The sequence below is a fragment of the Ranitomeya imitator genome, chromosome 9 (genome assembly GCF_032444005.1).
Source record: "Ranitomeya imitator isolate aRanImi1 chromosome 9, aRanImi1.pri, whole genome shotgun sequence".
In the NCBI taxonomy this organism is placed as follows: domain Eukaryota; kingdom Metazoa; phylum Chordata; class Amphibia; order Anura; family Dendrobatidae; genus Ranitomeya; species Ranitomeya imitator.
Genome location: NC_091290.1, coordinates 47,621,061 through 47,648,229, shown reverse-complemented (window position 1 = coordinate 47,648,229; position 27,169 = coordinate 47,621,061). Strand labels below are relative to the sequence as shown.

General features: G+C 38.8%; 1 protein-coding gene and 1 long non-coding RNA gene across 3 annotated transcripts in view; one reads left to right on the top strand and one right to left on the bottom strand.

Moving 5' to 3' along the window:
- The window catches only part of MUC2 (mucin 2, oligomeric mucus/gel-forming), a 98,458-nt gene that overhangs the window by 66,626 nt on the left and 4,663 nt on the right, over positions 1 to 27,169 (bottom strand). For both annotated transcript variants that reach the window (XM_069739320.1, XM_069739321.1), the window contains exons 3-24: positions 20,450 to 20,564; positions 19,772 to 19,862; positions 18,846 to 18,961; positions 17,817 to 18,033; positions 16,046 to 16,171; positions 14,664 to 14,781; positions 14,283 to 14,421; positions 13,775 to 13,885; positions 12,422 to 12,491; positions 12,130 to 12,267; positions 11,067 to 11,231; positions 10,724 to 10,818; positions 10,514 to 10,640; positions 9,364 to 9,619; positions 9,218 to 9,264; positions 7,620 to 7,708; positions 7,255 to 7,406; positions 5,302 to 5,440; positions 3,939 to 4,049; positions 2,511 to 2,690; positions 1,200 to 1,439; positions 375 to 531 (exon numbers count right to left, since the gene is read on the bottom strand). In XM_069739320.1, the coding sequence (XP_069595421.1) occupies positions 375 to 531; positions 1,200 to 1,439; positions 2,511 to 2,690; positions 3,939 to 4,049; positions 5,302 to 5,440; positions 7,255 to 7,406; positions 7,620 to 7,708; positions 9,218 to 9,264; positions 9,364 to 9,619; positions 10,514 to 10,640; positions 10,724 to 10,818; positions 11,067 to 11,231; positions 12,130 to 12,267; positions 12,422 to 12,491; positions 13,775 to 13,885; positions 14,283 to 14,421; positions 14,664 to 14,781; positions 16,046 to 16,171; positions 17,817 to 18,033; positions 18,846 to 18,961; positions 19,772 to 19,862; positions 20,450 to 20,564 (2,999 nt within the window). The remainder of the gene's footprint in view (positions 1 to 374; positions 532 to 1,199; positions 1,440 to 2,510; positions 2,691 to 3,938; positions 4,050 to 5,301; positions 5,441 to 7,254; positions 7,407 to 7,619; positions 7,709 to 9,217; positions 9,265 to 9,363; positions 9,620 to 10,513; positions 10,641 to 10,723; positions 10,819 to 11,066; positions 11,232 to 12,129; positions 12,268 to 12,421; positions 12,492 to 13,774; positions 13,886 to 14,282; positions 14,422 to 14,663; positions 14,782 to 16,045; positions 16,172 to 17,816; positions 18,034 to 18,845; positions 18,962 to 19,771; positions 19,863 to 20,449; positions 20,565 to 27,169) is intronic.
- Positions 16,167 to 27,169, top strand: part of LOC138649157 (uncharacterized) — a 197,375-nt gene continuing 186,372 nt past the window's right edge. The window contains exon 1 of the long non-coding RNA XR_011315252.1: positions 16,167 to 16,207. This is a non-coding gene — a long non-coding RNA (uncharacterized lncRNA). The remainder of the gene's footprint in view (positions 16,208 to 27,169) is intronic.

The following is a 27,169-nucleotide window of genomic DNA, read 5'->3' as shown; positions in this document are numbered from 1 at the left end:
GGGTGTGTGAAGCAGTGCTCTTATATATTGGCAATGTCAGTCCTCTTATTCTCTAGCTCCTTTTTGTTTTTAACAACTTTTAATGGCGGCCCAGTTCACAAGACAATCCGCAACTATGTTGTTTGTTTTGGTGATCCAACATATTCATATAGAAAGTGCTCTCACATAGAATCCTTAAATACAACCCAAGGAGCAATATGATGTCGGACTGACAAAATTTCCGGGGAGAATATGTTATAGATGCTGTGTTATGGCTTCATTCAACATTTGTGCATGAGTAAATTATCTCTGCCAACTGAGAGACGTTCCTCCGGCACCCTCGGACTACTGAAAAATTGTGAGCCCAAAGTAATAGTAGATAATGATTTACTCACGGCATATGTCTGGTGTCCTCCAGTAGACGCAGGCTTCGGCTTTTGTACACTCCTGAGCATACGCAGCGACTGCAGTGCAGAAACATTCACAGTCTCCACCAGTGTCACATGAGCAGGCATCAAGTACACAAGCCTCGTAAAATGGTTTTGGATCAACCTAAAAAAAAAGTTCACACAGTCAATTATAATTTTTCAAAAATATTTTCAAAATAACTCACAAATATTTTCACTTTGAGAGATTCAAAAGAAGAATATGAGGTATATCATCAGAGATAGTCACAGCGGCCAGAGCGCATAAGCCGTTGGTGCAATTATGCAGTCACATAGGGGCCCAAGATAAAAAGGGGGCCACTTCCGGCTCCAAAGAATGAGGGATTGTGCATTATATGATGATTGATGAGCTAGTAGACTGTAAATGGTCCATATATTGTTCTTGCACAGGGACCTTCTTCTGTCTGTTTCTACTCTTGCACAGTGCCAATGTCTTCCCAGGACCAGTCACAGAGTCTCTTGTCTTCATGTTCTTGCCTCTTGAGAAGATACTTAACTTACTATTTTTGTACTAGTCTGTATTGGAGATTGTCTTCTTAGGTAATTTTGGCCAGGACAGAAGAGCCAGTTTCTCGAAGGGCGAGTCTCTTCTACTGACCCTCCTACACTTGAGAGTCATCCTCTGCCTCACCAAAAAATTTGTGATGCATTACAAGTGACAGCCGCCTAATACTTTTGAGAAGCACTGATCTTGAGTCACTGCATTACCTCAGAAGAAAACCTTGGTACCTACACTTGGTACCCACATGACATACACTGGTCTCAACTCCATACCTTGCTATGGCAGACTTTGAAAACTTGGCTTTTGATAAGTCCGCACTGTTTTTCTGACCAGGATTGGCGATGTGGATTTTTACTACAGGGATTGACTACGTCGGAAGCATCGGGACAGGAGGCATCAACTTTCCAGCTGTTTCCAAATTCCAACACGTCATTGACAAGTAACATATGACTGGTTTTAAAGTCATTTTGTGCATTGTCATCAAAGTTTCCACATAAACCACAAAGTTTTCCCTAGAACAAAAAGAAAAAAGGCAAAAATAACTTTAATTATCATAAATGTATGTGTTTCTTGCTTTATTTTAAGTCCTACTTATCAGTATTGTTTGTACAAACAAACACGTATGGTCAGCTACCATCCGTCCTTTATCATGCGTTTTTTCTTGAATGTTGGATATCTACCATGGGCACTATTTATTTTTCTTTAGCAAATTGTAAAATTCTGTGCTGACTCATTTTCAAAGGGGTTTTCAGGGATCACCATACTGCGTAATGGCATAAAATTATAAAAACACATTACTAGTTGATTCAACTATCAATCCACTGCTGCTGCCTCGATGCTCATCTCTGGTGTCTGTTTCCTTCTCTGCAGCGCTCATGTTCCACCTCCCTACTTGACAGCTGCAGCCAATCATTGGCCTCAGCAGCGATGCTGAGATCTACAACGTGAGACCTCTAAAGCAAGTGATTGGCTGCAGATGGTATATGGTTAGACGGCACATAACCAGCCTAGGTGGCACATAACCAGCCTAGACGAGTAAATAGAGACTAGTAGGTAGTTCCAGAGTGGAGGCGCTGGAGCATCAAGTGGAATTATCAGTTGAGTAATAGATCTTTAACTTAAAATCTTTAAATATATTTGTTTAGTTTGTCAGAATTCACACATCCATCTTTTTAATGGACAGCATACTGATTTTGTCCGTTCACATCAGACATAGAAATGTATAAGGTAGGAATCGGACCAAATTCAGACATATCTCTACTTTAATGTGCAAAAATTGGATGTGTAAAATTCCAGAGGATGAGAGATGCTGAGGAGAAGTCTTGGAGGTGATTAGGTGAGGAATGTATGTATGAGTGTGGAGTAGAAAATGAGGTCTTTAGAGCCCAGAGGTTACATGTTGGAAGATATCGATAGATTAGTTCGGAGATATGCAGAGCATACAGATTACAGACGACTTTGTAGGTTCATGTTAGTAGTTTTAACTGGATATGTTGGGGAATTGGGAGCCAATGAAGGGATTTGCAGAGGGTAAGAATCGATGAGTAGCTAGGAGAAAGGTATAAGGAATATTATCTTCCTACCTTGTATGCTGGAGACACCTTGATGAAGATAGTGGTTTTTCTGTCCCAAATAAGAAGAATTCCGTTGCTTGCTTCAATGACCAGGTAAATGCCCACTTCGCGAGTTAGGTATTTCACAGACTTTGCGCCTTCACCAACTGTTTCCTCTATCTGCTTGTCTGCTAACTTCAGTACGGTGGTCTGAAGGTAACAAAATATAACCAGAGTGGCACACTTTACTTCATGGTTGTACATAGCTAATTGCCTTTTTGAATTTTATGTTGTTCAGGATCAGAAATACATGGCAGCTTTGCTAGAAACCAACAACTGAGGTTGGAAGTATCATCTGGTTTTCTGCAGTGTTTTCCAGTGTTACAAAGCTAATAAAGAGGGGTAAAGGACTAGAACTCTAGTGCCATCCATTGGGGTATCAATCCTAAAAGTCAATATCAACTCTATAACGAGCCTTGTCACATTACTTAGGATAAAAAAACACACACTATACTCTTTTTGCAGACACGTGTTTCTGGGTGTTTGCCCTTTATCAGTGCAAAGTAGTATACCTGATATGGCTAAGCGAGAGGTTTAAGACTTGGGGTCTGAGGAGCAGTGTATGGCCTATAAGTCTCCTTACGCCAGCTTGGCACTCTCCACAAGGAGAAACGTTACCCCCTTAGAACCTCTTGAGCCATTAAAGAACTGGTCAGGTTCAATCATCTAAAATTCCCATCCCATGAGTCTCCATAACCTTGGCACAGACTGTCTTTATGATATGTGTTTCCATAAACTAACCTGGACCCACCACCTAAACTTAGAATGGTGTAACTATATAATGACGTATAAGAGCTATAGACAATACTAAATTCAAGTTTACATTTGTATAGTATTATAATTTAGATTGGATCTGTTAGCCTAATGTCATTCATCTCCCACATGTAAGACTGTAATTTTTGGGGTCTTTATGAATTTCTCATAAGTAGGGGCACAGTTCAAACTTCTATATAATTGTCCCTATTTATACTATTTTTGCTGTTGCAATTCACAATATTATAAGTGATCCTTAGCTGAAAATCCAGTAGGACAACCAAGTCAGAAAACAAGGTAAAACCATAGGGAAGAGTAGTATTAATTTGGATACTTTAATTTATATGTGATGAGACAATGTTGTTTTTTATTTTTTTTTTCTTCATTGGCTCTATATAATGTAATAATGCATTTTTATTATATTGATATGAAATATTAGTCATGATGAATGTTTAATATATATGTCACATACTGTATATATGTCAACTATAATATTATAATATATGCAACACAAAAAAACTAAGTACAATATCTGCATAAATTAAAAAGAAAAAAACAGAATAATAATCTAGTGATTGCTTCATAATAATAATTGAATGATTAAAAAAAACAACAACCCAAATGATCAGGTTACAAGATACATACCCCAAGGAAGACTTTTATAGACTTTGAACAGGTAACACCGGTTGTGCCACATGGGATATTTTCGGTGATTACGCTAAAGTTGCCCAAAGAATTATGAGCGCCACAATAATCCTGCAATTACATGAGTTACTTTATTCAGTTTTGTAATGATGCGAAGGAAAGCACTTTGCATGAGTCAATTCTAAACAAATATTTATACAGTGATAGACCCCATATTACATACTTATTGCGTAGTCAGCATTTTACACGACCCTTGGGACAGATCCATTTTCCCTTGTATAACCTATTTTGAAAGAATACTGAATTTTGGTGCTGAAAAACTATCCTATGTGCCTATGTTTATTATGTGTTTTACACACCTTCTGCACTTTACTTGCCAAGGGGGAGTGGCCTAGTGGGAAATGGTACGGATTAATGCAAAAGTTGGCTTAGGAGACAGAGTTGAACTGAAATATGTGTCAAAATTTTGGGAGCAAATTTTTGATCCAAGGTCAACTAATAGTGGTGCAAAATGAAACTAGATAGTCTAAGTCTAGGGTCACATCTGAGAAAATCGGTCCAGTTATGCTAATCGAACTCTCAAAGCTTGATCACCATGTGATCCTATTCTCTCGTATAGGGAGAAGATGGAGAAAAGGTGTTTCAGCCTGTGGAAATCCAAATTCACTTTGCCCATGGCCCTATAGAATAACGCGATGACGAGTGCTATCCATCAAAATGACGGATAGCACCCATCCGATTATTACAGTCCTCTACACGAGCCCTAAAAATGAGTAAAATTTACCATTTATCAGCGCCACTTTTATAAATTGTCCCATTTTATGTAGTCTAAGTTTACATAGCGCAAAAAATTGATACTTTTAGTTGGTCTGCCTCAATGTGTTCTGTTAGAAAGTTACATTTTTCTTTATTTTTTTTATTTGAGTGATTAACATGCCTCCACCACACAGTTCATTTTTCACTTGATCATTATACATTACTGCACTTAGTTCGGAGCTATTGTTAGATATGAATGGTATCTACAGCCATAATATGTACATATTTTGAAAGAAGCTAATACAGGCTTTCATTTCCAGAAGGATATTTACTTAAAACTTAAGAAAGAAAAAATAATAATCTTTCACCTCCTCTAAAGCCATACTAAATACAACCCCACCTTCAGCTCGCAAGGTTCTCCATTGTAGGGTTATGTGCAGGAATTTGGAATATCACAAACACCTTATATTCTATTAGTGAGTGACAAACCTGAGAATGTTACAGTATAATAACATAGCACATAATAATAGCTGAACAAATACTAGAGCGACAGGAGCAAACACTAGAGAGTCGTTATTGATAGCTACATTACAATTGCATTTCTTACCTGGGCCGCCACAAATTCACAATTTCCATCAAAGTCGTAAAATTTCTCATCAAATGTGACATAATGACCATTTCCATAGATTGTGCATGTTCCATAACATACAGCATTGGTGCACGTCCATCTTCCTCTACTACACGAGCTATAAAAGTGAGAACATCTGATTAGAATACCTGGCATTCCTACTAGAATTCATATTTTTCCATGAAGAATCCACTTCAATTATTTTTCTACATACGCAGGCGCAGTCATGAATTTGGATTTTCCAATTCTTGGCAGTCAACCAAGGTAAGGTACTTACAGATAGAGACTGCACATGAATAGCTGTTCATTCAATGCAACGGAGAGGTGGTCAATCTCTTATTGACTTTTTTGTTTTTGGCTTAGAGGGGACACTTTATATTAAAAAAATTTGCACCAAAATTTTGGCACAAATTTTAGTGCACAACTTTGTATCTCAAGCCATCTTTTGCATGAAACCAAAACCCTTTCCTAATTGGCCTCCCCCCTTGTCAAATAAAATACAGAATGTGCCCAAATGTCAAGGCTCATAGGATTTTTGGGGGGCAGCAAATAGCAGCAAAATTGATCCCAGCGGAACAATCTCAACTGATCATGCATTGATACCCTTATCTTCCCTACGTGGTAGGTAAAGGACCCTGCTGCAAATTTTGCATTAAAATGGAAGTTTGACCACTCATAAGTGCGGGTTTTACTGACAAATATATTTACACCTGCAAGGGAATGAGACTTTCTAGCTGTTATGGGGGAGTGTACATAAGGGGAGTGCAAGGGGTTCTGAAAAAAATGATGAAATGATCATCACCGCAGTCTGCTCAAAATTGTCTGGTTTTGCAGTGGTAGCAAGAAGGACTTAGGAAAGACCTACAGACTCTAACAGGCAAATGCATTATTAAGAAATAGTAGAAAGGGGTTAGTAAAAACTATTCTTTGTTTTGTGTAGGTAGTTATAGGAACATGATCGATGGGAACCCATTTAGCCCCAAGTGTAGCAAGTTAAAACTTCTAGCAAAAAGGCAACCTTTCATTACTGACACATCATAATGTAATCATTGGAGGGTCTATCCAGCTTTACGTCATCTAACCTCTTCCAGATCTCGTGTATTTCCTCCCTTTCTATTCTAGTCCTTACTGCCACTTTTTAATTTCTGAATGTTTTTATTACATTAAAAATTATGTGAAGGATGTAAAGATGGATAGTGTCTACCATTAAAGAAGCACTTCCATGAAAACTTGTACCCTCTCAATATATTGCAGTCATCATGTTATATAGCACTGTGTACTTACAATTGCTCATTTTACCATATCCAATTCTTCTCGTTTCCATTAGGTCAATGACATCTCGTGATTAGAAACAGACTAGCTGCATCTTTTTAAGCTTGAGTCATCAATAGAACAACAATTCTTCATCACAGCAAAGCAGCTCCACCCCCTCTTCAACTCCTGACCCAGCTGCTCTGCTCCTCGCCTCAAGGACTTTGCAGTGATGTAGAATAGTAGTTCTAATGATGACTCATGCAGGGAAAAGACGCTTCCTGTTTCTACACAGAGCATAGAAGGATTCAGCTAGTCAGTTGTTAATCACGTGATATCATAGACCTAATGGAAAAGAGAAGAATAATCTGGGTAGAAAGGCAAAATAAGCAATTGTAAGTACACAGTGCTATATAATATAATGTTTCAATATATTAAGGGGATGGAAGTGTTTCTTTAAGGCCTGAGTTATATTCAAATTCTGAACTCTTTTGAAGTCACCAGAAAAAGCCACAGATTAATAATCCCCATGGGAACAGCTGGAGAAAATAATGTGACATAGAAAAACAAAAGCGGAATCTTCCCTATTAATGTCTGACTCTTGAGAGGAGGTAAATACTTTTATCAAACTGTTAGGCTCGTCTATATTGAGCAACCAAAGACTACTTAAAGTCATTTTACCAGGTATTGCAGTCCACTCTAATCTGGGATCCATGGGGATAAATGTCTTCATTATGGATACAAGGACAGCTTTCCTCAGGGACACAACCTCCAGCTCCATCATCTAGAAGTCCATTGGGGCAGACACATCCAGAGATGCACTCTGTCTGGAACTATAATATAGGAAAAACTAATTATTCAATTCCGGATATACAATTCAATCCTACATAATATTTATTTTTATTAATACTAATTAAATAATACAAACAATAAAAAGAACACATTAAAAAGTAAATAAAGAATCATAGTGGTAAAAAGAATACTAACACTGAAACACCACTAATAACAATGATATTATTAATAATAATAAGAGAGACTCAACTTACGTATTCAACCCCCAGAGTCTTGCAGCTCCTGTGTATGGAGACACCTGTTTGATTGTTGCAGTTGAAGTAAACTTTGCCCTCAGGACAAGCTGTGAAGAGACATATAATGAGTATGTAGTACAGGTAAATAAATAAATATATATGTATATATTACTAAAAAATGGTTGCATGACAGTAAAACAGGTAATCATTTTTCCAAAAACAGCGGCACCATTGTCCATGATGAGATGTCCTTGGCTTTGCAGCCCAAGTGCATGGGCATATTCTGCAGCGCCAGTTACAGCTCATTGACAAGAGTGGTGCCAACCTCCTGGGTATAGGATGGACCTGAATTACCTGGTATGTTTGTGATCATGCTCACTGGTGAATAATTAACATTTCATTTTTATCAGACAGGTAAATATAATTTAAAGTGAGAATTCAAGAGCGTAATAACGGCCATAACGACCAGGTCATAAACTGAGAAACAGATTATTTCAGCAATCATGTACCTATCTTTTTTCCTGAAGAGCTAGCCCTTATATATAAACGCATAGCCTTCTCAGTATTGGAACCTGTCCGTCTCATGACCCTACACTGTAATCCTAATTTACTTTGTAAAAAAAAAAGGGTGGCTATATGGACCATCCGCATGGCTCCTTGACATGTTAACCATGTGAGAGGCACATGCTTGATTCATCAAGGTGTTTACTCAAAATTCTAGCATAAAAAAACTTAAAAATTGGCAATGTTTTTGCTCAACTAAGTTGCTGCTCCACCCACCTGTCTATTTAATGAAAAGTTACCCCAAAAAACGAGCACCAGCCCTTGCACTCGGCATTTGTAAGAGTGCTTAGTTCATTAAGTAGCATGCGCCTCTTGCTGACTTTAAGGCATCTTATTCAACTAAATTCCTTTTTTAACAGCGGTGTGAATAAGGCAAGTCTTAATGAATTGCCCATTTGTTTTGTTTTTTAAATAAATGGATAACTGGGGCCAATTCATTGTATATGTCAGTCTTAATGAGGGGCATGCAAGAGTAAGATGCATCTAACTCCTAAAGATTCGTATGGCACTTAATGAATTAGGCGCACCCTAACAAATGTCATGCGTCTCCATCAAAGATGCACTCTAGTCAGACTGGCGTATATTTCTGCTGAAATTTACACTACTGAAGAGGCGTAAGTTTTCATGAATTAGATAGGCGGGCTTAGCCATGCCCCATCTCCTCCCATTTTGGCGCCATTGGCCGGGATTGGCATAGTAATGTTAAAGTCACAATATTTTTGCGTAACTTCTCATTGCTCAAAAACTTGACTACTTTTTATAGTGTTTTACTCCAGAATTCTGGGGAAAACAACGGAATGAATCGGGCCCTCCAGATAATCCAATTTGTCTGTGTCTTCCCCTATGGGAATGCAATAGAAAAACTGAATTTTGTCAGCTGGATTTCTTTCATTTGCTTGTAATTGCATTGTAATCAGATTATTTAAGGTTAACTGGAATTGCTAAAAATGATTGTAATTGTGGAAGCTAATGCAAAGTCAGGATCTCACAATAATTAAACAACTATGAAACATTATTCTAGGAAATAAAGAAAATTTGTAACATATTCTCACTTTCATCGACATGGGTGGTGCATTGAAGTTTCCCATTATGGCAGGAGCTGTTTTAGAAAATAATGGAGAACATAATTAATCCTTACCAATGCTGCAGTTCTATGACTTACTGCACTGAACAGTTTAGGCTCTTTGGAAACACGTACCAACGCTCATCGTGCTTGTGGATGACGTCTAATGGATCCACATATGTGCCTTGGTAATAGCAGGAACACTGGGATATATCTACACATTGATCCTTCTCATTCAAGTATTCTCCCTCTGGACACCCACAGCCATCAATTGGCGTGAACACACTGGCACAAGACTTCTCTCCCTCTGCCAAGGATTGGCACGTTGGTTGGCATGTGGTCATGTTATATAGATAAACTTGAGAAGACGCACATGATTTAATGTCCTTGTCTGTAAAGAATCAAAAGAGGGGAAAACTTTTTATGACTTTGTATTTTAAATAGCGATGAGCAAACATGCTCGGATATGATGTTATCCGAGCACGCTCGTGTGCTACTCGAGAGTCTTCGTGTGCTCGAATAATATGCAGCTGCATGTCTCACGGCTTTTTGACAACCACAACACATGTAGGGATTGCCTAACAAATATACAATCTCTGCATGTGTTGCAGCTGTCGAACAGCCGTGAGACATGCAGCCGCGGGGACTTGAAAATATGAGTCGGGCATGCCAGAGTCACTCGCTTAGCACTCAAGCATGCTCGGGTAACATCGTATCCAACCACGTTCTCTCATCACTAATTTTAAACAATAAATTGTATTTACCTTATAGTTTTAAAAGTAGATATTATGTAAAAAAAATATTCAAACTTCTCAAGATGTTATCGCAATCTCTTTCTTCCCGAAACCAATGTACTTCATTATGCAATACGGTTTCAACACATTTTAAAAAGAATCAATTGAAAATAAATAATGTACTTTTTCATTTACTGCAGAATGAGGCATACTTGAATTATATTGTAAAAAAAATGTAAAAAATAATCTCTTGTTAAACTCAGAATAATACTATAGAGAGGGTGCTGAGCAAAGCCTCTAGTTCTGCATGATGTAATTCCAGTTCCTCATGGGTGTTATCTTTTGTAAAGCTCCACCCCTGCATAGATCCAAAGAGAAGAAAAAAAAAGAACAAAAAACTGATTGGATGGCCTAAAAGCAAGTAAGAATGCTAAAATCAGGAGATTATTTTATTATGGGTCCCTCTTTTCTTAATATGCACCTTCCAATAATGATGAAGGTTTAGGTTGTAGCCAGTTTTTTGCAAAATTGGCCAATTAGGATGTTCTTACCACAGATTCCATTCTTCCATCCCCACAGAATAATCCCTTTAGCAGCACAGGCTCTGACATAGGTGGACAGAGCAGCACACATACAGTGCTCACTATCCTTACAGTTACACGAGTCATAACGACACCTCTGGAGAATGAAAAATGAGATTAAATTAGTGTCTCGAACAAAAAAGATGAGCATGAGATTGGACACACAGAATTACAACCAACCTTTGCATATTCAGTAGGGTCTATTGTGGAATGACACTTGGCAAAGGGAGACTCATCACTTTCCAACTTAGAACACCAAAAGTCCGCATAGTTTTCTTAAAAATAAAGATGTTAGGAGATTAAAGTACCGTATCTGAATAGCGGGAAAACAAAATTTTATATTATAAAATGGAGGAAAGAATCTGTTCCAAATACTGTGGATCTGGAGGTATAGCAGACTTTTTAACCATACAGTTTTGGGTTTTTTTTGACCAATTTATAGGTTTGCCTTTAATACTCTGCTTGTATTTGATCTTAGATAAATCTTTATCATCTTAATGAAAAAAGCAAAATGTATTCATACTGTTTTCAATGCTGAGGCTGCAAGGATCGTCCAACCAGTCAGATGCATCGTGACAACTGGCATCGGCCTTCCAAGTGTTGGCGAAGGCTGATGCTGTGGCTTCCACGAGACCTCCAGATGTTTTAAAGTCATCTCCTTCCTTGGAATTAAAGTCTCCACAAAGACCTAGATAAGACAGTGAATTGTTAAGACCATTTAAAATAATGTGCCTAAAAAGCAGTACAAAATATTAAGAGCTATATTTCAATTTTATACCAGGCCTACAAATCAAGCCAAATAAGACACACAAAACAAAGATCATAAAGCTATTATTGGCCTATTTCAGACACATGATACGAAGACAGCAATCACTGGAGAAGGACATTATGGTTGGTAGATTAGAAAGAACAAGCACCTTGATGGCTTGATACTGTCAAGAATACGGCGAAGACCCTGGTGGATCTATCCAGGGTTGCACAAGATCCACCTTCCTACAGATCATTAATACATTAAGCTACCATGGCTCGAGACTGAGCCAAAGACCATTGAAAAAAATGTCACCACTTATACCAGGTCTACTTTGGAGATCTGAAGGAAAGATCTGAATGACTGGACCTGCTCAGATTCTGAAGGAACTTTGTTAGTAATTTTTTCTGCAAGCTTGTTGACTAGTTGCCACCTGAGATCTTCATGCCATGACTGTAATGTTGTATTCACATGACCATACATTGGGCTTCTGTATGGATTCATCTTTAGTAAAGTCAACATTTCAAAGCTTTACATGATATGTGATATGTGGAGACATGTGAAAAGCATCATATATTATTTCATAGGAGAAATTAGCGCAGGTATCACTTCATTTTATTGTTGATATTTTCTAGGGTCATACATAAATCTTGGTTATATTGGTTTAACTTTATACTATAAAGGAATACAACATGTGACATTCATTTCCATGGGACTGCAATTGCTACAAAATTGATCACTTTGTCTTAGATGTCAAGATAATTTTATAAAGGATCCAAAGAAAACAGCAAATTGGTAGGTGCAAAAATTGTTTTGCATTAGCAATAGTTTAACTGACCTTGCAGTCGGCCCCGGGCAGTTTTCTGCATGGTGATGTATAACTGCATTGTGGGTAATAGCTGAATCTGCATCTGAAAGCCATTGTTTGCTTGAACAATTATATAGTTTTCCACTGGCTGCAGAATTGAAAAACTGGCTGTGAAGAAAAGAGAAAAATCCTTATTATGACTTTGAGGTTAAGATGCCCCCAATTCTCTCTCACGGTTAACCCCTTTACTTCTAAATATTTTATTTCCCAGGCAGGAATGATATACTGTATTATTAATTGCTTTGCTACCTGTGATCTTTACCTGTGATATGAGGAAGGGTTATTTTAAGCTCATTGAATAGCGCTGTGCCATCTGCTTTTAAGACCACAACCTAGAGGAATCAAATGAAATGAGTTGGTTTATCACATTGTTTAGCCAGTTTTGACAAGGCCATTTATCCCCCATTTCTGACCAGGCACATATTTTTTTCCTACATGCCATGTAAAGAGGTGTAAACAAAAAAAAATTATTTCAGATATTAAAATAATTCTTGCATTTTTTTAACGATATAAAGGGCTTTATTTTATGTCATTGTAATTCCTTCTTGTTTTACCAATATTGGGTGACATCGGTGGAAAAATAAAGGAAATACGGGTCTATTTTTTTTTTTTAAATTGATGACCACTAGTGTTGAGCAAGTATACTCATTGCTCGTGTTATGCAGAGCACACTCGGAAAGTGTTCGGAGATTTAGTTTTCATTGCCGCAGCTGAATGATTTACGGCTACTAGCCAGGCTGAGTACATGTGGGGGTTGCCTGGTTGCTAGGGAATCCACACATGTAATCAGCCTGGCTAGTAGCTGTAAATCATTCAGCTGTGGCAATGAAAACTAAATCTCCGAACACTAACAAATACTCTGAGACCACCCGAGCGTGGTCTGGAAAACCCGAGCAAGGAGTATACTCGCTCGTCACTAATGACCACAAATGACCACTAAAGTAAATTTAAAGATATCTTCCCCTTCTATATCAATTATTTTTCTATATCAGACACATTTTTTTCAAATGGGGCAGGGCGAGTAACAGCCTCATGGATTGGCAGCGGTTTTATTTTATTTATTTTTTTCTTGCTCTTTATTTACTTGTTTACTTTTCAGAAATTTCACATATTGTCCACACCTGTAACCTATAACCTTTGGGGGGCATTTCAATATTTCATTTTTTGTTTACCTGATTTTCAGTGTAACTGGGGCTGGTACAGTGGAAATGCCGCCTGGTAGATGCTTAGCAAAATTGCCTGGGTCTTCTAGCACCCAGCAGCTCCTGCTACATCCTTAGACCCAGAGATCACATTACCTCTGGGTCCAGAGGAGGTCTGACAGTACATCCTATTACTGCATACACATATTGCAAAGACAGAAACAATAATCTGTACCTTTTGCTATGGGGAGTCTGGCTGTGTCTGAAAGCCAGCTTCCCACTGCTGTACAATCATGTGGTGCTGCTCTACTATGCATTGGCGTTTGGGAACATCACTGCAGAGTAGAATGCAGACTGCCCAGATGTTTTTCGTCTATAGGCAGTCCGGAGTTAGTTAAGTACAGTCTTGATTCCTTATTCTTTCTATCATATTTGTAAAAAGCCAATAACATCTTCTGATACTACATACTTACATTCTTTTTGTTGTCAGCTAAGAGCACAACAGATTTAAGACAGGTCTCTCTCTCCGAGGAACTGCAAGGTGTCAGCTCACCTAATATGACATGTGAGTCACTTGCAAACATCTGTAATGGGAAATAAATCATAATAGTCAATTAAATTGGCAAGGAAGGATAGATAGATAGATAGATAGATAGATAGATAGATAGATAGACTGTTGAAAAATGATGCAGAACAAACTTGCAAGAAGTGCATGTGGTGTCAGCACACACGTTGTAACGCAACAACCTATGAAACATTAAAAAAAATCTAAAAAAGAGGTCAGCACTCAATACCTCATTTCAAAGGTATATGTTTTATTGGCCCATGTGAACAGGTGGCAACATTTCGACTCAGCTGAGCCTTGGAAAGACTTGATATCTACTTTACAATTGAAATCAAGTAATGAGTGCTGAGATAGATAGATAGATAGATAGATAGATAGATAGATAGATAGATTTAAAGTAACTCTAAGTTTCTTGCCTTAGATAGCACATAGTAACAGTTCCCATGAAACGTAAAGGCTTTTCCATCAAAAGTGTTGAAATGGGCTCCACCTTCAATGGAGCAAACTCCCGGGCAGGCACGATCTGTGCAACTCCATCTTCCAGCAGCACATTGGCTAAAAATTATATTATTTTGAAAATATTATTATTCAAGAAGCCAAGTCTAAAATTGGTTGGAGACACAACATAGCTGGAAGGTCTCGTGGGCCTACCGGACACTACTTTGGTCAGGGTGTTTAATTAAAGGACTATTGCAAGAAACGGCATAATTTTCCCAGAGAAACGCAAGTCTTAAACAAAGACTATGGCAGGTAAATCATAGAGAGCATCTGACCATGTCTCATGCTTCTGTCCTTACCATGCATCACAGTCACTCTGTATAGATTGTCCAGGAGCATATAATGCATCTCGATGCTTGCAGTGACACTCACTGGCTTGTACACAGCCCTTATTGGTATAGTCATCCAGTACTGTGCCTAAAAATGGTAGATAAAAAAATATTTTATTGTTCTGGATTGTATTTTACAATTAAGTACATTACTCCCCTTCTTACTTGTTCGTGCAATGGCTTCACATGAGGAAAGAGACCTAGCAAATCACATTTCTAAATTGAGGTATTTGCTAAAATTATTATTATTACACCTGCTACATATTGGGGTAGGATTTTGGAGGTGAGAATACCCCTTTAAGCTAGCCCAAAATTAAGAGGGGGCTGCGACAGTCAGCCAGCCCCCTTCACACACTGAAATGACAACATGCCGGCCAAGAAAATACTCTCCAGTCCCAAGAACAAACTGAAACCTGAACTGCAGATAGGTGAAGATTGGGACACTTTTGGAAATACAAAAAATATAGCTCGTGCACGCTACCGATATTCTCAGACGAGTGCTATCTGTGGTTTTCATGGATAGCACTCATACCTATGACATTCTATGGGGCTGTGCACATATATGATTTTTTTCCTTGGACCAAGTGGTCCGAGGAAAAAAAAAAAATTGGAGACATGTCTGGTTTTGATCCAAAATCGGCAATGCAAGTCTATGGGTCTGTGAAAAAAATTGTAAACATAAGGATGAAGGTCATTCATCCTTATGTTTATAGTCCTTTTACTAGGCACTGCTCCTAATAGCCAGTTTCCTACTCCACACTGATGAGGGGCAAATACCCCGAAACAGCTGTCTGTGGATGGATACCATGTTTTGGTATAGGTGGTTTTCCTTTTGGAAGCTGCCCTTCCCGTGGTTGTTCCTTCCCGGTGAAAGACCTGGCTATTTATTGCTTGCGTTGAGAAACACGTGATGGTGTCTCCGCGGCTTTTCTACATGCATGTGAAAAAAATTGGACACCATTAAGGTTTACATCGAGTGTTCATGGACTGGCAGAATGGAGAAGGTGGAGAAACTTTTTTTTTCTATCCATGTCTGAGAAAAACTGATGCCACTCTGATCAAAGCCTGATTAGAGTGATTGGACCTTTCTTCACTGATGTAGAGTTAGCAGTCGATGGCCCTACTCAGACTGCCATAAAGATCAATCAGCGGAATAAGTTGGCCCCTAAAACTACATAGTAGTAAACTGTTACAAAGGTAACATATATAGATTTTTACTATTAATGCCAATATTGTATCTGCTTACTTCCTTGTATAGTCAGTGCAGTTTTATGATGTTTGCACAGTCCTAGTAAATCACTCCTTTTTATTATCCGTAGCAGGAATTCAATACATTTCTTCTCAGGACTTACCCTCAGGACAGAAGCAGCCATCCATGTAATGCTCCTCACACAGGCTGTGTATCTCCAGATGGGAGCAAGAGTTCTTACAAGGAGAAGCACTTTCTTGGTAAACCATATTTGCCGGACATTGCTTAGCTGGAAAACACAGATAAATTTCAAGTTAGATCTTAAGTAAGGGCCTGATCAATCTCTTCCTGTACTTTTATGTGGTATTAATTGCAATTTGCGACTTTAGTTATCTTTTTATTTTATGTATGATGATGTTAGAAGAAAGAATCAGCATTGGCACAAACTGACACTCTCTATCAGTAAGTGGGAAACGTGGGTCCATGCTGTTTTTTCAGCATTATTCTCTTTGACTTTCGGCTTTAAAATGTGGTTGAAGTCTCTGGTGACTTTTCACAATGACATGTCATGTGCGAGTTCATGAGGAATAACGTTATTTCTGGCTATTAGATGACTTGAATTCTCTGCTTGTAGCATTTTATTCCAATGCACTAGAAGCCTCAGCAGTTTCTCCCTTCTGCTATTGTTTGCCTCCAGGTTCCCTCTCCACCTCTTTATCAGCTTTTTTTCTTTGCAGCAGGTGTAATGTGATCCCTCACTGATCCCTCACTGAAGACGGATTTGAGCAGTTTTTGAGAGTGTTTGAGAATGATCAGTGCAGGGAGATCAGAAGTGACTGATAAATGAGAAAGATCAGATATATGTCAGTGTTTCTTTTCTTCACGTGTACTGTTGATTTATGAAAAAATAAATGAAGGGCAGTTACTACTTAAAGGGGTTATCCGTGACTTAATTTTTTTGTTTTATTGGGCTAAGTACCTGTCGGCAGGTAGTTTCTAACTAACTAATTGCTAACTACCTGCCTGCTCTGTGGTGCAATGATCTCTCTCGGCTCCAAGCACTCACAGATGGTTCCTGGTGGTGATTCTCCTGTTTCCTGTGATGTCACGTTGACAGAACATTTTCTCCTCTTCCAATCTGCTCTGTCGATGGGATACTACTGCCGACATCATGTTGATTGACAGCTGGCTCAGCCTAACGCAGCAGGGAGTCAACTGTCAATCAATATGATGTTGAGGTGACATCCCATCAATGGAGAAGAGAAAAAGAGAAGGAACTGCTCTGACGACATCACAGGAAGCAAGAAAATCACCACCAGGACCAGTCCTCTGAGCCGGGTGAGATCATCTCACCACAGAAAAGGCAAGAAGTTAGCAACTACCTATCAATAAGTGCACAACCCTGTAGAGAGAAAAAAAGAATCACGGTTATGGCGATTCGCTTAACTACTTAGCTCAAGGGCTAAATGGGTCTATAATATATGAGGATCTGATCACGTCAGTGTGCACTTCCATGAATAAAAGTACATTTTGTGATTAGATCTACTCATCATTTTCGTTTAGGGCAACTGTTGGACGTATACACCAGGAAATGCTCTAGAACAATACCTTGACGTATGTTTTTGTTGTATAAAACTGTATGACGTAGAGCTACCTAGGTCATCCATAGATCATGGTGGAAAATAAAATGTACACAGTGAAAATGAGAGAGGTCATCGTATACCGAAGCAATGAATGCAAAAAGTTATTCCCCTATAGAAGGAGTCATGACCTTACACACTGAGACAATATCCAATGCATTCCGAGAAGAAAAATGATGGAATGACACAAGACAAAGTTCCTCAGAATTATTATTTTATGAGGAATCTAAGAGTTTACTAAATAAACATGGAAAGCTGACAGGTTACGAAAGGGAGTAGAAAAACAATCCTTACGACAGAAGTTAGGTGTTCTCCAGTTTCCTGGGCGTCCTCCGGCATGAGAGCATTGTCTGGAATACTCAGTGATGGTGCTACACAAGCAGAATGAGTCTTGTGAGTGATCACAGGAGCACATGTCCAGCATACAGGCCTGGATGTAGCTTTCTGTGTTCAGGAGGGTTCCACAATCTGTGAATGCCTGGTGGGTCAGGTGCTGTTCACACAACGAGCGCTAAAAGAGAAAATATCATGGCGTTATTAACGTTAGTTACATATTTGTTACATGGTAAAATGTATCAATATTTTTTGTTTCGAATTAATGGAAACCAACTTGATATCGTGCAATGTTATCTTAATCCTCTGCAAAGGTCAACCCTTTCAGTAACTCTTAATTCTAGAGCACAGTTTGGTGTAAAAAAGCAAACTGTGCTGTACTGACTGTCTCCTCCACTGATCCCGGAGTCTGGCATTGGCTGAGACGCTGATGTCATGTCGACAGAGCGGTAGTCAATCAATGAGCTCAGTGGGTCAGAACGGCGTGTTCTATCTACTCTGGCAGAGTTGCCGATTTCTCTGATTGGCTGTTGATGTAACGTCATCACCCCAGCCAGTGCTGCACATCGGGAGCAGTGGCGGAGACCCACTGGTGGTCATGTGGGGGGTGAGTAGAGACCTGTTTCTTATTTTACACCAAACTGTACCCGGGGATGAAGATTTCCTTATAGGAGACAACCCCCTGAATAAGATAATCTTCTGTGACAAGTTATCGAGATGGTGATGTGTCATGATAATCGTTGCTACATATGTAGGTATAGAAGAGAGCATGATCATAATCATGATCGTATCTTCATGTTAGTTACAATAATCTGGGAGGTTTCAAATACTTTGGACGCCGCCATTAATGACACAGCTCTGAGCATAGTACCAGGCTAACGTATAAATATCGGAGGAGGCTCTCCTAACACTGTCATTTTGTATGCAACTTTCAGTAGCGGTATATTTGGATAAACTGCATGAGCTAAAATATGTAATGCCTCTACTTACGTATTGGTAGCAGTGCTCTGTGTCAGTCTTCTGAGTCTCGTCTATGTCCATGCAATCATCCTTTGGGTCGTAAATGTTCTGCAAATTTCCAAATTGTATGGGGCTAAGTAAGATACCTAAGAAGAAGAAAAATCAAGAAGTGAGAAGCAGAACCTATACCCTGTTTGATATCTCCCAGCAATCAGGAAGTTATCACCTTATCTACAGATAAGCGATAACTTACCCAAGTTCATACAAACCCTTTAAAGGGGTAAATATAAAAGACATTGATGACATAGTGGTAGGACAGGGGCAGACGAGTGTATTTTTTGTCATCCGAGAAAATCAGAGCAATTATGCTAATCACACTCTGATCAGCGATTGATCTGATTTTCTGGGATGAAGAGAAGATAGAGAAAAAGGTTTCTCCATCTTCTCCATTCTGTGAGGTTGTGGAAATTAGACTACACTTAGATGTAATCCGAGTGCAGTCCGAAGTTTTCCACGGACTCATTGACTTGCATGGCCCAGTGTGATCCGAATACGGGATCAAACTTGGGCATGCAGCAATTTTTTTTCCTTAGACAGACTTTGTCCAAGGAAAAAATTGGACATGTAAACTAATTAAATGCCATTCAATGCTTTGTCATACTCAGACTGAAAATACTCTCATCTGCACCTGCTTGTATGATAAGTGATCAATGTCTGATTGCTGAGGGTCCTAGAAGTTGAACCCCACAGATCAGGCAGTGATTGTGTATTCCAGCCAAGTGAACATCACCAGTTTTCTGGCAACTCGACGCCCTTGACGAGGCACTGTATATGGTTTTGCAGGACAGCCCCTAATCTATGATACAATTCCTACATGGATCTGGGATGGGATCGGCCAAGGGGAGCAATGCTTATTATATGGAGCTAAAACAAAATTCATTTTATAGACTACTTACTTTGAGAGTAAAATTCATTATAAAAAGGGACACCATTGTAATCACCACACAGACCGCAGGTGCGGTTATTAAACTTTGCACTCAGTTCAACCTAAAAAAGAAGAGGGAAAAAAAACACTAGTGATGAAAAAATATACCCAAGACGAAAGCCAGACATACATAAAATGGCGGATGGCTGAATGATCATAGAATCATAGAATGGTAGAGTTGGAAGGGACCTCCTGGGTCATCTGGTCCAACCCCCTGCTCAATGATGCTTAAGCCAATAGCCATCTTGACCCACAAGAGAGCTTATTTGGTCAAGAACTCCAGTGTTCTCTATGAGACATCTCTGCTGGTGGCTTATCTGTGGGAGAAAAATGCAATCAGCAGTCTGAAATCAGACATGCAGGAACAACATCTCTCCCGACAATTAGTCAGCCTTCGCCACCATACCATCTTCCGAACCTGACGATATCGACAGGTTCAGCCAACAATAGTTTAATGTATATACCGTCTTTACAAAAAATAATCACAACAAAGTGTCACATTTTTTACATTAATTGTATCACATGTTAGTAAGAACATAGCCGATACAAAAACGGAAAGCTCAGACAACAGAAAGAGTAACACCCAGCCACCATTTCCCTACCCTAAAACGCATCAAATCTGTCGCTTTATATTTCCTATAAAACTCACCATGACAGCATCTTCTTTGTTCCACATGAGGGTCAAGCCCGTCTTTGTGTATAGCTTAAAATATTCATCATTTTTCTGAATGTGGATTCCAAAACTGTAATAAGGTGTCTTAGCTCTGCAAAATAAAAAAATATATATATTTATTCCAATTGATCTCCATAATCTTTTGGGCATCATTGTGAAAGAGAAGTAAACACTTATGAAGTTTATCTAAAAGTAGTGGTTGTCCACATTTGGGGACAATTGTTTTGCTATATAAATATGTGGCGGTGCACCATCTTGGGTGTCAGGTCCGAGCATTCCTACATGAACAGTTTCCTGGAAAGTGGATTGGTCATATGGGCCAGTTGAATGGCCACCAAGGTCTCCCAATCTGACCCCTTAGACTTTTATTTTTGGGGTCATCTGAAGGCAATTGTCTATGCTGTGAAGATGCGAGATGTCCAGCATCTGAAACAATGGATACTGGAAGCCTGTGCTAGTATCGGTGCGGTGTTGCTATCAGTGTGTCAAGAGAGGGAGAAGAGGGTTGCATTGATAATCCAACACAATGGGCAGCACTTTGAACACATTTTATAAGTGGTCAGAAACTTCTAAATAGCTCATGAAAGAATAAAGTTACATTAAAACCAAGCACACCATTGTTTTTCTTGTGAAATTCTCAATAAGTTTGATGTGTCACATGAACCTCTTCCCTTTGAAAAAATAAAGTTGGATCCAAAATGTCCGACTTCAAAATGGCCACCATGGTCACCACCCATTTTGAAAAGTTTTCCCCTTCCCATATACTAATCTGCCACAAACAGGAAGTTGATATCATCAACCATTTCCATTATATTTAGGTGTATCCATATAAATGGCTCACCCTGTACATGTATATCAGGCTAAAAAAAAAACATTTTTGGAATTGGGTTTCATTAAAAATTTTACAACGTTTTATTTTCTACACACTCTTTATTTCCCTGCACATTCAACTTTGATGTGGTCAGTGGTCATAAATCAACTGAGAGAGAGAGAGACAGTGCAACATAGAGGCTATAGAAGGAAAATGGTGGAAAAAATAATTTTAGCCAAACATACATACTTTTAAGTAAAATAAAAGCAGAAAATTGCCCCCAAAGCTGAACAACCCTTAGAAATTCAATACAAAGTAAGAAAAAATATAGGTTGCATAGTTGAGCATACTGGTTATGGCCTCATTCACATTGACTAGACACAAGGGTTAGTTTTCATAAGAGATTTACATGTTCTAAACATACCACTTCCCATTGAAGGGGTTCTCCATTACTTAGACAACCCCTTATTAATTGCAGTATTCCGTTTTTTAAAATAAAGCAGCCTATTCTCACTTCCAGTGTCAACGCCATTCCAACAACATCAGCTCTGCATCTCCTGGGTCTCACATGCTGTCATTTTGGCATGTGACCCCTGCAGCCAATCAGCGGCTTATGAATCCCTTCACTCACGTGTCCTTTGGATGAAACTGAAATCCTGAAAAAGTGAGAACTTCTGCTGATCCCTGAATTCATATAAATGTCAGTTATGCCCGAAGGAAGTAAGACTGAAGCAACCCATTAGCAGCCACTGATTGGCTGCAGGGGTCCTATCCCATAACAACGGCACATGAGCCCAAGGAGATCCAGGGCCGTTGTTGAGCTGGCATCGGAGATGAGAAATGGCTGTTTTTATTTTATACTTGGGACTGTAGCAATTGAAAAGGGGTTGTTCGAATAGTGAACTTCTTTAATAACGCTTTACCCCCCAAGCCTGTTTTCACCTGCATGACCAAGCCACATTTTTGGTGTTATTGTATGTGGTAATAACTCTGCAATGCTTCAACGAATCTCACTGATTCTGAGAAAGTTTTTTTTTTTACATATTGTACTTCATGATATTGGTAACACTTGGTCGATATGACTTGTGTTTATTTGTGAAAATCTGAAATTTGTCAAAAATGTGGTAAATTTTGCAATTTTCAAACTTTTAATTTTTATGCCCTTTACATCACTACAATTTTTGATATGTAATTTTTTTATTAGGAAGTTAGAAGGGATAAAATTTGACCACTGATTTCTAATTTTTCAAACAAAATTTGAAAAACCATTTTTTTTAGGGACCACATCAAATTTCAAGTGACTTTAAAGGACCTATATGACAGAAAATTTCCAAAAGTGACACTATTCTAAAATCTGTACCCCTCAAAGTACTCAAAACCACATTCAAGAAGTTTATTAAACCTTCAGGTGCTTCACAGGAATTATTAGAATGTGGAAGGAAAAAAGAACATTTTATGTTTTCTCACAAAAATGTTATTTAAAGCAAATTTTTTTTATTTTCTCAAGGGGAACAGGAGAAAAATAACCCAAAGTTTATTGTGCAATTTCTCCTGAGTACACTGATACCCATTATGTGGGAGAAAACTACTGTTTGGATGCACAGCAAGGCTTGGAAGGGAAGGATCACCATTGGATTTTTGAAGCTCAAAATTGACTGGAAACATTAGTAGACACTATGTCGCGTTTGGAGAGAGCCGATGTGCCTAGACATTGAAACCCCCCCACAAATGACCCCATTGTGGAAACTACACACCTTAAGGAGTGTATCTAAATGTGTGGTGAGGACTTCTAACCACCCAGGTGCTTCACAGAAGTTTATAACGTAGAGCCATAAAAATAAAAAAATCACATTATCCCACTTAAATGTTCTTTAAGCCCCAATTTTTGCAAGGGTAACACAAGAAAATGGACCTTAAAATTTATTGTGCAATTTCTCCTGAGTACACCGATTCCCCTTGAGTGGCCAAAAACTACTTTTGAGGCACAGTGTAAAGCTCAGAAGAGAAGAAGTTCCATATTGGAGTTCAGATTTTGTTGGAATGGTTTGAAGATGCCATGTCACATTGACAGAGACCCTGATGTGACAGAACAGCAGGACCCCCCATAAGTGACATAATTTTACAAGCTTCATCCTCCAATGAATTAATCTAGGGGTGCAGTGATCATATTGACCACATGTGCCTTACAGAGTTTTATACCATTGAGTGGTGAAGAATGAATAAATTACATTTTTACCACTAAAATGTTGTTTTAGCCCCAAGTTTTTAATTTTTTAAGGGCTAATAGGAAAAAATGGACATCAGTTTGTTGTAGTCCAATACCCTACATGTAATCGGGAACTACTTTTCAGGCACAGTGCCATGTTATAGTATCAATTTTACTGTTATGGTTTATGAATGCCATAACCCACTGGCAGAGCCCCTGAGGTGCCAGAACAGCAGAAGTGACCCCATTTTACAAACTAAACCTCTCAATGAATTCATCTCGGAGTACAGTGAGCATATTGACACCACTGTTGTCACAGAATTTTTCCTCATTGGGCAGTGAAGAAAAAATAATTGCATTTTTACCATCAAGATTTAGTTTTATCCCTAGATTTTACATTTTCACAAGGGGAAATGGGTACATTTATTCTGAATGCAAAAATACCCCATATGTGGCTGTACTGTGCATCACTGATTAGCTATAAGGTGAGATTTGGAAGGGATAAAGCTTTATTTGCCTCCTGGAGCACAGACTTTCTTCATATACAAAGCCCCAAAGTGCTAGAAGGACAGAATCCCCCCTCAAGTGACCCCATTTTGGAAATGGTACCCCTTTGGAAATTTATCTACAAGTATATTTACGATTTTGACTCCACGGGTGTTTTCTAGAAACAAGCAGCAGTGGATATTGCTGAGCGAATATTGCAAACTGCCATAGTAGTGCCAAATACGTTGTAGTGCCCAGTATGTTCTGACTAGCTTGTGCTTCTGGAAACACGCACCCGTAAATTAGAGGGGCTCTCATTGCTGCAGAAATGCTAAACATGTGGATGCTAAATGTGGTTTAGGGGCTCGGAAGGAAGGGGGGCATTTGAATTTGGGAATACAGAATTTCTTTTGGGGGAGCGAGAAGCCATTTTGCTTTTCCAAACCCCTTATACTAACAGAATAGCCATGACATACCCAGTATATCATAGGTTGGGAAGCACCTGCCAACCATGACGTACTGGATATGTCCAAGGTCGTGAATGGGTTTAATGTGATAATTTCTTGCTCTCACTTGTCTTATCATAGAATGATTTGGACATTTATCCATCATATTCTGGGATCTCTTGTACTCTATATATTTATAAAGACTGCCTACTGTATTTCCCAGTCTGGACGTCCCCATAGGAGTCAAGAAAAGGGTGCTGGACTTGAGTTCACCTACTATAGGCTCATCCAAGCCTAAATTAGATTTATTCATTGCTTTGAGCATCTCAATATAAGGAAGACAAAATATCAGTTGAAAAGATTATTTAATCAGTAGATGATGAAAAAAATTGATGTAGGATTGTGCATTTTGCTATAGATGTTTTAACACTAAGTTTTTGTGACTTGGCACCATTTTAATTGCCCATTTCATGAAGTTATGGAAAAGTTAAGATTCAGTTTTCTAGACAATGTCCTACTTCCTTGGTATAAATTGGATTCTCTGAGTTGGCTTCAGATTCATTGTAAAATGACATAAATGAGACAATAGCAAGAAATAAGATGAAGAAAACAATAGAATAACTGTAACGGCTGTATCAGTAAGCACAACAGTGTGACACGTTGTAGAATTCTTGATGTAGCTGGACCACCTCTGATTTTGAAATATTAATAATAAATAAAAATAAAGGCTTATACCTCATTTCCACTAAATAATCTAGCACCATATAATGCTATAAATGTTTATAGCTTCCCATTAATTTGTGCAATCTGATGATCTGCCCCTCCTCAGGCTGCTCGCCATATGGTCAAAGACACATGTAAGACTTGGTGTGGCCATTAAGAAACTCCACTTTAATTGCTTTATAAAAATGGCCAACACCCTATACAAATGTCAGACCATGCCCGGACTGTCAGGATCACAGCTGTTATGCCAGAATACTATACTGTAAAAACGTAGCAATTGATGGCTGGAGAAATCTTTTTTTTTACCAGTATGTGATGACTTAGCACCTCCATTATATCACTCCAACAGTAGTCAATGAACAGCTCTTATTACCAATAGTTATACATTTATGATTACTGGGCCCTAATATACCGTCAGAGCAATGTACCCATTACCATAAAATATTTAGAGACATCAATGTTTCTACTGCTCTATGGAATATGTTAAAAGTTCATCAACTCACGCTCATACTTTCGGCTTGCTATAAAAGATCAAAATTCTCGGCAGCACACAGTCCTGTGTAAACCGGACCTGTGCTGCCGAGAACAAGGGCTGTCTATATACATAGGTCATTAGTGTACATCTGAAGTGGGGTCTGCTTGCCTAAGCTCGGCTGTGAATTTCTGGTATTCTCAATTGTATGATACTTGGAAATGTTTCCACTTAAAAAAAAATACCTTACTCCTATTCCTACCTCTAAAAATACTCTGTTGGCTGAAGGATTGCATAATTTTATATTCTGGCCAAGATTTGTTTCGCATTTTACCTGTTTCCCACTCTTACCATCTATGAGACATGAGTAATTAGTTTGCCATTTACTTTTTTCAGATTTCCAAGGAACCCCAAGATTTTGAGGGGATCCCGGTTGGAAAAAGTTGCATTAAACATATAATACATAGCTACTATTATTATTAATAGAAACACTCTTGTATTTGCAGATAAAGCCAACGCTGCACCATTAACCTAAGACGCTGACCCATGCCAGCGAACAACATGGCCGCCTAAATAGAATAGAGCACTGTGGCACAATACTTAAATAGTGTAGCACATCAAATGCTCATTTGGCATCTGCTACATCTGTGGGTATTTCCATACAGATCTATCTATTAAAGGGGTTTGTGTCATAGGTGTGTCAGGTGTGACACACAATCATCCTGGATCCAGCTGTACAAGGTCATTTCGATTATCTCAAGCACCTTCTTGATTTTTGCATCTGTTATGGAGTGATATCCTTCTCTCCCTAGGACCCAACACTTACCTCCACTACTGCTAATTACACACCTTTGCTGAAGGTTTAAATACATTCAGTTTCTGTAGCATGAGCCTGGTGTTAGCTCATTTTCGCCAGTGTCTTGTTGAAAGAATGAGCAGTTAGTTAGTGTCTTCTCAGAGGACTCTTGGAGGATTGCTAGTGTGACCTCTCGGTGGTCTTCTCAAGCTAAGTGTATCCCCTCGTTCATCTACCCTCTCTGTCTTTAGCTGTAGTGGGGGCTAACTAGCACCTACCCCATTCTGTCCCTATCCAGGGCCTATTGTTAGGGTCAGGAAGGGATTAGGTTCCTGCTCGGCGATAGATGCCAAACCTGTTTAGGGGAGACAGGGTGTTGTTAAATCTACCTAGGTGTCCCCACTTCCCCCTTCCCTAGAGTTTGGTCTTCCCCCTGACTCTCCACGTTGTTGTACACCTTACTTCTCCCTCACCCATCACTTTGATACTAGGATAAATGATCAATACAAGATTGGTTGGGGTCCAACATCTGGTAACACTACCAATCAGCTGACAGCAGCTGAATGTATACAGTGTACAGAGCAGAACTCCACCGCTCAATCACACTGTATAGTTGCTGCTGCCAAGTGCTGCAGATCAGCTCTTGTTAAAAGGGTTGTAAAGCCCCTTTGAATACAAACTAATAATAATAATTAAAAAACATAGTATGATCTACTATAGAAAATCTGGGATGACATACATCAAACATCCCTATAC